The 11,743-nt window shown below is 37.7% G+C and overlaps 1 protein-coding gene across 1 annotated transcript; it reads left to right on the top strand.

Moving 5' to 3' along the window:
• The first annotated feature begins 252 nt into the window (after positions 1-252).
• LOC149071710 (uncharacterized) lies at positions 253-11,422 on the top strand. Its single transcript, XM_089247903.1, has 6 exons — positions 253-705; positions 2,951-3,044; positions 5,550-5,675; positions 8,005-8,188; positions 8,294-8,465; positions 11,237-11,422. The coding sequence occupies exons 1-6, from the start codon at positions 300-302 to the stop codon at positions 11,356-11,358; spliced, it is 1,104 nt and encodes a 367-aa protein (XP_089104029.1). The 5' UTR covers positions 253-299; the 3' UTR covers positions 11,359-11,422.
• Positions 11,423-11,743: the final 321 nt, after the last annotated feature.

The raw sequence follows: 11,743 nt of genomic DNA, 5'->3' as shown, positions 1-11,743 counted from the left end.
TTCTTGATTTCAGCAATAATCGGCCGCTTTGCTCACTTTTGGCGGTGATTGGCAAAATACCTTGTACTCTTTTTCCCGTATATTTATCCAAATTTCTCTTTTTTTCTTTTTCCTCGGAGAATTATTGTCAGAGCTATCGATTACTGAAAATGATACATGTTATAAAGTTATTTATTTTTACTACTAGATGGCAGCAAATATACCAACTTTTTTTTTTTTAACTCATCTCAAATTTCTTTGAAAAATAGAGCGTGGTTACGGCCGTCTATGTTTGGGAAAACATCCAGCGGAGAAGCCAAATGCGAAAAATCTCAGAAATTTTCCCTCGATTGCCCAAAAATATCTTTCACAGAACTCTATGGACTCGAAGTGCTCTTCGGAATGATGACGTCCATCCGAAGAAGGACTCGAAACATCACAAGTTTCCCGAAAGGTCAGTGCGCATCGAGACTTGCGGACATCTCTACGACAGATGGAGGTCAACGGGCAAGTTCCGGAAGATTCCGGACGGCGATCTTACTTTCGACGTCCGCTACGTCGACACTCTTCACGGTGGTTCGGATGGAGAACAGCCTCCGACAGTCAACGAAGACTCTGCGGTGGTTTTGACTTTCCACGGTGCTCCGGGTTCCTACAATGACTACGGGTTGTTGACCACTTATCTGTATGAACGTGGCGTGCGTGTAATTGCACCATGTTTCCCAGGTTGTATTTCTCGTGTCTCGATCACGTATCTGTTAATGTGTATGAGAGCTTGGGGAAAGTCCCAATATATGGTGTACCGCGATTTGGCCTTTTTTTTTATCGCCAAAACTCGCTTTATGGCTAGGGTTCCCCAAAAAACTATTAAAAACATATGGAAATAAAAAAAAATTATGCATATCAAATATTTTTTTTATAATAATAGTTGTTTAATCAATAAAAATTAATAAACGCCTGTAGCCGATACGAAGCTTCGCCACCAAGTTCACCTCGTCGCGTTGATAAAAAGGCGGCCCAGACCTCAAAAGTTGACCTTGGACCACCAGAAAGGCTATGGCGAGGCTCTATACTCTAGGGTTACTGCCTGAACACCCAAAACCGATTAAAAAGACCCATTAACACAGGCCCATCTTCATACGGAAGTCGATAACACTTCTCTGCCCTTCAAATTTTAGGCGGTGCAGATATATTATATCTACGCGATCAGCCATAGGGGAAAAAAAACAGGAATTAGTGTTAAAAAAATGGCACGCAATAAGCAAAACCAACTTTGAGGGAAAACGAAATGGCAACAATAAGCTGGAAAAGAAAATCTGGCGCAGTGGTGCCATCTATGTTTTAGAATCTGGAAGAAAATTATGTTGGCAACATATCACTGTTTTCATGCATACGAAAGTTTTGTGACAGAATGGTACACCATATATTGGGAATTGGCCAAAGCAACACTCAACTGAATATTCGCAACCAGGGACATAGGACAGTGATGGTAACCCCGACATGCAAAATTTCTCTTTTGACTAAATTTTTCCCACACAATCTGAAAATTGTGCTGCCATCTATTGGTGAAATATGTAGTCAAGTATTTTACACTAGAAAAGCATTGTTGTGCATTCTTTTTTTTTTTTCAACAAATTTCTTTTGCTTGATTAACTCTCAAAATTCCCCACATACACCAAGAAATTCCCATGTCGACCAATTTTGGCCAATTTTTCCCACGAGTTACCATCACTGACGTAGAAGCTATTGATGAGGGCCGTAACTAGTCTGGGGCAACCGGGGCTTCAAATGGAGGGATTTACAAAAAAATTCAGATTTGTTTTGCATATTTCTTAGAAATTTCTAGTTTCTTGTTTGAAATAATCTGCAAGAGAGCCATGCTTCGAAATGAATTGTTTAAAAAAAAATTAGAAGGGGGGGGGGGGGACAACGCCCCCCTTCAATTTTCAGTTTACAGAAAGTGCCTCTGGCATGTTTTGTCCCCGGTACATTTTGCCTGCCCTGACCGTGTGAGTGAACAAGTGAGTGATTGAGTGACCAAATGAATGCATCAGTTACTATGAGTTACCAAGTGAGTGACTGAATGAGTGACCATATGATGACTCACACACCCATATTGTCACTCATACAATCACTCATTTGATCTTTCATATAGTTATTCACTTGACCACTAATATGGTCACTCACTTACACAGCAGTCACTCGATCATTCATATGGTCATTCATTCGACCATAGTCGCTCACATTCACTCGGCCACTCATAAGGTTACTCACCACTTATATGGTCGCTAATCCAATCACAGTCACTGTTACTATCAGGGCAGGTGAAATGTTGGGAGCAAAATTTCCGGGGCCAAAATGTACCGGGGATGAAATGTGCAAGGGGCTGTAGCATCTCTTCTCGAGACACCAGGACAGATTTTTTTTCCCTGAGACTTTCTTGAAAGGGATGCTCAGAAAAATGAGGATCTGGAAAATTCACCCCAACGCTTTTGTCTCCAGTTCCCCGGTACATTGGACAGAGGAGGAAATACGTGCCAGGGGTGAGATGTCGGAGGTGAAATTGCTGGATCCCCAATTTTCTGAGCATCCGTTTCAAGATGGCCAGAAGAAAATTATTTTGTCAGATTATTTTACCATGTAGAAAGTAGTCTCAGAAAAGTCACAAAAACATCGACTTATTTTGTTCTTGAAAAAAAGAAATTAGTCGATTCTTAGGAAATTTGGCAAGCCTTGAAATATGTCGTTGGCTTACGCAGATATAGCGTAATTTCCATACTGCGCACAGAAAAAAAAGTCGTTGAACCAAAGTAGATGGAAGGATTGGCCAGATTTAAACAAATCGTAACAATAGAATAGTTTTATGAGCTAAATTTGATTGAAATTTTTAATAACCTTTACGTTTTTTATTAGAGTTTTTCATTTTAAATAATATGTTCCAAAAACCAAGTTAACGATTTTTTTTTTCCAGATTTTTCTGTCTTCCCACCAGGAGTATTTCGTCATTCGGCGGAAGAAAAAGCTCAATACATCAAGGATTTCTTGAAAGCCATAAATGTGCCTGAGTATGCATAGTTTTTTTTAAAATTTGGGGTCATTCAAGTATTACGTCAGCATCGATGGGGGGTGGTGGTTGCTGACTTTTTATGACAGAGGAGGGAGAGGGAGTTGAATGATGCTTACGTCATCAACCACCCTTTATAAAGATATGAAATATTTTGAACGTCATCTGACTCGGTGTACCAGAAACGAGTGAAACCGTTCATTAGTTTGTGGGCACGAACTAACAGTCTCCCTATTGATAAGTCCTCTATAGAGCCACTTTAGTGATCTCTAAAAGTACCACAGATCCTCCAAATGATCTGGAAATGTCTCCAAGCCGCTCAAGTGCTCTAGAAATGTGTCGCTGGCCGCTTAAGTGTTCTGGAACTGTGACGCACGTCACTCGAGTGGTACGTAAATGTGGCGTGGATCACTTAAGTAATCTGGGAACGTGCCGCAGACCACTTAAGTAATCGAGAAATTTGCCGCAGGTAACTTGAGTGATGTAGAACTATACTAGAGGGTGCTTAAGTGCTCTAAAATTGTGTCACATGTCATTCAAGGGATCTCTAAATGTGCCACGGACCACTTAAGTGTTTTGAAACTATGTCGAGGATCACTTAATTGATCTGTGAATGTGCCACAGGCCTACTCAAGTGATCTGAAAATGGGCCACGGGCCACTTAAATGTACTCTAATTGTGCCACTTCAGCAATCTGCAAATGTGCAGCTTAGTCCATTTTTACGAAATTAGGTTTGATTTGGCGGGCTGCATGAGATAACTCTGAGGGCAACATTTGGTCCGCGAGCCATGGTTTTACATATATGGCTTAGAGGGTGGATGGCAATTAATTTCTTAAAAAGAAATTTTGAGTTCTTAGCCTTCAAATAGCGTTGAAATCGAGAGAAATCGGTTAAATTTTATTTTTTAAATATATTTTGCATCAAAAAATGAATTTTTGATGTGTGTGCGTCTCTGATCCCAATATGCATTGAGAAGTGGGGGGGGGGGGCAAAGCTGATGAAATTTTGCCGACGAGGGGGCTCAAGATCTGCTGACATAATACTTGTATGACCCCTTTCTAAATTTTCATCATATTATTTATGCTATGGGGAAACTTAATGTTGATTTTGGTTGAAAATAATAGATCCATATATATACATATATATAGGGAGAGAAAAACAATGTCACTCTCCGCTGTTCATACAAAGTACGAAAGACTGGATACCAAGCAGAGAAGAAAAAATTTCGGAAAAAATTCACACAGTTCTGATAGTGAATTTTCTTTCTGAAATCCATACCATTCAAACCCAATATTTCTATCATAGCTATCAAATATTGGGGGGTACTCAGGCCATGGGTCCAAGTTTATGCCTCTTGGATACAAGTAATCTACTACAGTCTATGCGCGCTTTTATGAACCCATACGCGGACTTGATATAATTAGTTCGGTCAGAAGTTTGTAATTTGATGTGGAAATAAAAAAATAAGTTGGCTTTACCTTTGGCCATCCCCTTTATAAACATCAGCGTAAAAGCAAGCATAAATGAAGATGTTCTGTGTGCTTATGTGCATGTCCTCACATGTCTACAACACATCTATTTTTGTCACCATTATACAATTATATGATAAGTGACAAAATGGTCTGCCTGTTGCAACAACTTGAAAACGAAAGTGCAGAAATTGCGACGATAACATTTCACATTCTTTCTGCTAATAGATAGAGTATTATCTTCAAACGTAAAATCTCTTGAGCACTCCAGCTGGGATGGATGGGGGGGGGGGGCATATGTGGCGAAACCCTAAGAATTCAGGTCAATTGAGCCACCAAGAATTTTTGTGAAGCGTGCCCTAAATAATTCATGAACATACACAGTAATGCACATAGTCTCTCCCACATGCTTTGTTGAATCCCTTACATACCAGATGTCTAGCACCCTTTGTAACCCTTCATTGTTTTGCCTCATCAGAGCTCCTGCGTCGGAGGGGGGTTGCCACTTGGTTATCGTTGAGCAACCTACATTCTATAATTTTGAAACAAATGAATAAACACTGCGGAATATAAATTTGAAAAAATATAATCGTAATATTTTTTCATGTGGTTAAGGGGGGCCCCCATGTCCTCAAAAACCAGCGTATTATGATATTTTCTAACAGGCAACCCTAGTTCTTATGGCACTTGTTTTAATCCAGAAATAAAATACCCATTTATTTTCGTATCATGCATTTTTGCTATAGCGGTCAAAAAGGCTGGTCCGATAGTTTTAGGAGATATGGGAATTTTGATACTTCTAATATTAAATAGCAGAAGATAAGTCAATTCAAATACAATATTAACAGAAGGTAATTGCAAAACAATTCCAATAACAAAAAATCTGTTTCATTCTTTAACATCTCTCAGAGTTTTAAGTGTAAAAGTTTGTGTTTCGATTGGAAGAAAAGTGAACATAGTTTTACCTCATTTGTGAAAATGCATTCTTCTTGAGCAATTATGCTTGCTTATGTGAACTCCCTTTCTCTATTCCAGGATCGATATGCTGGTGTGCCATAGTGGCTCCGTTTATCCAGGATTACAATTATGTCATGAAAATCAGATGCCAAAAATCAATACGTTGACCCTCTTCAATCCTGGTACATGCAGCACTAAGATGAGGTAAAATATTTTTTTAAACCAATCATATCACAGTGCAAAGTGCTTAATGTGATCGCATCAGGACTTGGGGGTAGTGGAGAGTCTTAATAGTAATAAATGATTGATAATAACTATAGTGAAACCTTGCTACAATTATACTCTATATAAATCCCCTCTACGGCGATATTTTTTCAAACCATGTTTGGAATTGACTGTAGTCTAATGTTAAACGGCTCTTGATACAACAATATTCTCTACTAATATAAATCCCTCTGTAACAATATATTTTTTCTTTGAGATTTTAACGATATTTTCTTAGAAGGGATATATATACCCCATCTATCGGTTGCAAAGAAACTGCGGCAGATTGAAGTGTATGGAATATTGTGGGACCTTCCTCATCAAAAGGATGTCAATGTTTCTAAAATGTTTTACAAGAAACTCATTGCTTACCGATACTGATTTCACACCACCGTAATTTTTTCACATCAAGATCGACAAACTGGAGTGAAACCCTTCAGAAAAGTCATTGTCAAGTGCTTCCAACTTGGAAAAAAAACAAGATCCCATTTGTTGATCCTATTCACAACCTAGGAGTGGTGTAACAGTGAAATCCCATTGGGGAGAAAATAAAAATCCAGTCCAGCGTTCACTCAAGCACATCAAGACAGGTCATTTGCACAGCGTGCTTTAAAAACTGAATGATAAAGAGTGGATGAATAGATCAATGATTTCACCTCTAATTATTTGTGTTATATCTCTGCTCTATTTAAAATATACTATGCTTTGAAATATTAACATGTTCAAAAACTATCAGGTAAAGCTATGGGGTCACACAGATCTCTACAGTCTTTATAGGTATAGTCCCCGACCCGTCTTTCTAGTGTTAAGACCTAAAGTCTAATGTTATTGCCAGTCTTAAGAGGTGTATGAGGACTTTACTTTGCACCCCATGTATATTATCAAGTTTTTTTTGTTGCCACCTACTATATTTCTATCACATCTTGCTAAAATATTGTTTAGGGGTTGGATGTTTACAAACTTTTTGCTGCAGTACCCCCAAGTTTCTAAAATCTGGATACACCTTAGTCTGCTCTGTTGTTTTTTGTTTTTTTACAATCAAGGTAACTTGGTGCTGAAAAGAAAAAAAGCTCATCACTTAGTAGTTTAAAAAATTTCAAACTTCTCACGCCTCCTCCAAGACACTCATTGAGGGAGGGAAGATATACCTCATTGTTTAACCCATTTGTACCCACTGTACTCATTTGAGTACAGCAAGGATTTGGCTGTGTATAATATTTTAGCCTTGTAGCTAGATGTTGTAAAATTTAGCACATGCAGATAACAACCCTACTCAGAGATAGGTATCGATAAAATTCTGGAGAAACCATTTCCTGCTCAGAAATATGCTCTTGAAGTTGGTGTATTTTATTATCTCATGAGTAATTTGGTTTTCCACCTTATATTATCAACATTATATTGGTACTAGAGCTATTATACCCAACGCTGCCTAGGGTTTCTCCCATGATTTTTTTAAATTAGCCTATCGTTCAAGTCGGGGTCCTGTTTGATATATATGCTAGATCTCCCGAAGATCGGTCTAAAACTGAAGATATGTATAAAGAACAGACATGCAGAAAATCAATTTTATATATATGTAGATTTTCATGCAAGTGTTCTTTTGTAATTGATTATTTAGATTACAGTTTAATGATGTGAATAGCTAACACAATTCAATTTGGTTTCACCTCAACTTTTTTTTTCAAATATGCCATCACATTTTCCTGTCCTCAATTGATGACACTTGTCGTCCAGCACCATACTTCCTGTCAGGGTTTAAGCTAGGTATAAAATTCCTTTCACAAAAAAGCAAAAATGAGGGGAAAAGCTTTAGCAAAATGCTATAATGCTAATGATTGATGGTTGGCCGTCTACTCGTTTTGTACCACCTGTACACATTTTTGCGAAAGTGGCTACTACTTCTTTCGTATTCTACGATTTTCTTTCGCATTTTGCAAAACATGTGACCATAGCTTAAACCCTGCTTCCTGTTGATGCATTTAAAAAAAATTTGAAGTTTCAAAAAAAAAAAATCCCAATATCGAAACGGAATTCAAAGGGCATGAAGGTGCGGGCACAAACGGGTGAAAAACTCTGATAGTGGGAGGGAAGCAAAAAAATGTATGGAAATAATTTCAAATAAGCATCGTTTTTATTTACTTATTGCATGATTTATTCCATATCATGTTTTTCAATTCAAGTGCATTTTATTATTCATTTACGCAAACTTTTCTTGTTTTATGTATGGCTGTGGTGCATATATAATTTTTATTCCAATATTTCAATGTAGGGCAATCTCTCCATTTGCTCCTTTGAAAGCATGGGTAAAGTTTTGTGAAACTGATGTCGGTTTTAAGCTCTATCAAAAATATGGAATGTCAGTGCTGAAACGTTTGAATCTTGTGGTTCGAGTGGATGATTTGATGCAGCCTCTGCTGACTGCTAGCACCATGGCTTATGGTGGTATCCCTGAGGTTAGGAAAACTATTTTCTTTCTGCTTAAGTGTTGTATCTCTTATAATGCTACTTTACCGCACATCAACTTTGGTCATATCGCCATGTACTGTTCATTCTTTCAGTCGAAGCAGTTGTTTCACGAACTCTCTCAACTTCAGTTTCCCATTTTCATGGCTTTCTCGGAAGATGATAAGTTGATACAGAAAGAACTATCATACCAGGTTGCCTATACGCTTGGGCTTCTTGATCCTCATATCGGACTTGTTGACGAAAATGGCAAAATTACGAATGAAGGTAATTGAAAATTTGTCCATTTTCTTTCGATTTGATTCTGATTATAAGTGACAAAAAGTTCTTACATATCACTGAAAATAGATAAAATGTCTTTAATGGTGTTATAATATGTGCCTCACACATGATTATGTATTGGTTTGCCCTGAAAAATGTGTTTGTCTCATCTGCTACTGCTGTGAACATCATCATCATCATTGCAGTTGACAGCAAGTAAGGAGATGAAATGACCTCCTTAGAAAACCGCTATTTACTGATGCTTTGGCTGAAGATGCAAAAGGATCAGCCTTGTCGTAGTGCCGTGGAGCAAGTTATGTGTTGATGTTCGTATGACATGGTTGCTCAAATGCAGCCCTTCTTCCTTCCTATTGAAACTTTCTTTGTGTTTAACAATCTCTATTGCTTCATATTTCAGCCGGGAGTAGAAATGGGTTTCAGAAGAGAGGATATCAGTGTCATGGACCTTGAGGAAGGCATGCTCAGCAACAGCAGATTTAGCCATTTGCTCCAGGTGACAGTGGCTGCCAAATGGAAAAATTTGCTGTCATTAGCATGCCTTCCATAATGGCCATGACATTCACTTCCAAGTCACTGATATCCTCTCTTCTGAAATGCATTTCTACTCCCGGCTGAACAGCAAAGCACCAGACTTCCAAGGAGGTCATTTCATCTCCTTACTTGCCATCAACTGCACTGATGATATCCACCACAATAGTGGATGAAACGTCTGCCTGTAAAAAGTGTCGAACACAGCATAACAGCCCAAAAGGTATGGACTCTATTATAATGCTTGTGTCGTTTGATAGAGAAAAAGTTTGACTTTTTCTGCATTTTATTTGTCAAAGAATGATATAATATGAAAGAAATTCATATACACTAAATATTACATTTATCTTTTATGTATAGATAGTTTAGATGAGAGAACTATATTACAGTGAACCTCACATAACAGACACTCCCCATTAGCAGACACCCGTAATAGATGCTTTCATTAACAGATATTTTTTAGAACTCATTAAAGGAAACTTTTGGAGGTGGGACAGTACTTCAACCTCCTATAACAATCAGTGATAAATTTTCATTATTTATGGAAACATTTCTTTCACCAATGCTGAAAGAAATATATATATATATATATTTCTGTTAATTCTGAAATTTTTCCTTCATTCACCGTTTTTGTTTTGTTTTTTTCAGTATTTTTATAAATTTTGTAATTAAATATGTTTTTTCATGAAAATGCTTATGTTCTCCCTCCCGAAATATTTTAAATTGCCCCCCCCCCCAAAAAAAAGTGTTTGAGCCTTGAACTTATTAAGACGACACTGTTAGTGCATTGAAAGCACAGTGTTATTGGTCAGTCTGAAAAGCAGTTGATCTGAAAAGTTGTCTGACAAGTAAGCTGATCTCTCCATAAAAGTTTTGCGAGAAGTAGCAGTCCTATAACTATGCAAATATTAAATAATTACACTTCATTTATGCTCTCAATTTGAAATATGGACGGCAGCATTAAATATTCAGGCACAACACTAGATACAAACTCAGACTGTTAGGTACACACACAACTCACTTGGTAGTAGATTGCACATGGGGCAATAGACTGGAGGTTTACTTGGTTTGAAAGCATCCCACAGTTCTAAATACAGCAGTATAGTGATACCCTACCTTGTGTCTGTAAAGGAAAAGGGAGGGGAGGGGGTAAATGTGCAGATTTTTTAAATTCTTTTTATCTATTCATATTTTCCATGCAACTTTCATGGAAAAACATTCTAAGAACCTGATATCAAAAGACTCCAAGGTTTGCCTTTTTCCAAAATGGTCAGCAAGCCCATGCAAAAAAAAAAACTGAGGGCCAAACATTGAAGATGCCTGCTTTAAGCTGTGTGCCACACGCACACAACTTAGTACACAGAACCACATTGAAGGACTGGACACACCCCACTTCACATCTCAGAGAGATATCAAAGCGTTAGCTCAGAACCACAGACTATGTAGTAGCATTTCACTATGCAAAATTTTTATATGTTACTGCCAAAGCCCCCGAAATGCGGCCAATTCGCAAAATAGTCGAGAGATTTGGCCAAAGTCTGATTTTCAGAAATGGTTCAAGCTTTGGCCAGTAAATTCAGTGGCCGGATATCCCTTGGTTAAAGTTTGATGTGCTGATGTAAGATGGTCTGGTAGGTGTGAAATTAATTTCTTTATTGCCAATGTGTGATACATGGCTATATATAGTAGCTGTATTGGATTAGCTCCATATGACAAGAGAAGAAAAAGTGAAATTTGAGAGGGAAAAACTATTTATGTAATACTATAGACATATGCAGTTTTTTCTGTCAAATTTTGGTTACTGCATTGTGACTGCAGTTTGATGGGTTGCCATAGGCTAACATGGACATAATTATTACAAAAAAATATGCCAACTTGGCGATGACTTGAATCATGTCTTTTGTTATTATACTTTGGCAGGAATCTCCAGCCAATTCTCGAAGTAGCTGGCCAAATCCTGAAATTCTGACATTTTCTGGGTCAATTTAAAACAAAATTGGCCAATTCACGAACTTCCCAATTTTGTGCTTTAGCAGTAGCATATATAACTCATTATCACGTTTATACGAAGCAGCACCAGATGCCCTGCGGCAATTTTTTTTTTTTCATTTTTATCCAAAAAATTGTGTAGTTTGTTGAATGTTTGGAATCATAAAATGTTAAAGTTTGTGGCTCATGTCCAATAAATCAAAGTGCTCATATGAATCTTTTTTTCCATGTGCATATAGGTGCAACAGTGAGGAATATAAAAGCGATTGCATTTGAGAACGGCTCCCATTATGTGTTCTGGAAATACCCTCATATCATTCATGAGCAGTTATATTCGTTTCTACAAAAATATGTGTTATAGAATTTTATATGTGAGAAAATATTTATTATTTATACTTATAGCATAAAGGTTCTTTATTCTTCGGGTTAATAGTTTCATGACTTTACATGTGTTATTTGAATGGTTTATTGGAATGCATGGATCGCGAAGCTTTCATTACAGTGGATGTAAGTGACTGCATAGTTCTTAACGAGATCCAGAAATTTCGCCTCTGACATTTTGCCCCGATGTGTTTTGTCCCTGGTGCATTTCGTCCTTGGACATTTCGCCTGTTCTGACTGTATGAGTGACTGAGTAAGTAAGTGACTGACTGTGTGAGTGACCAAGTGATTGAGTTGTACAGTCACTCACTTGCTTTAGTGAATGACCGTATGAATGATCAAGCAAGTGACTGTGTGAGTGATCA

This window comes from Pholcus phalangioides, unplaced genomic scaffold (genome assembly GCF_987345545.1).
Source record: "Pholcus phalangioides strain wild (caught in Gottingen) unplaced genomic scaffold, Ppha-v1.0 ptg000018l_1, whole genome shotgun sequence".
Taxonomy (NCBI): domain Eukaryota; kingdom Metazoa; phylum Arthropoda; class Arachnida; order Araneae; family Pholcidae; genus Pholcus; species Pholcus phalangioides.
This window is presented reverse-complemented; position numbering and strand designations above follow the sequence as displayed.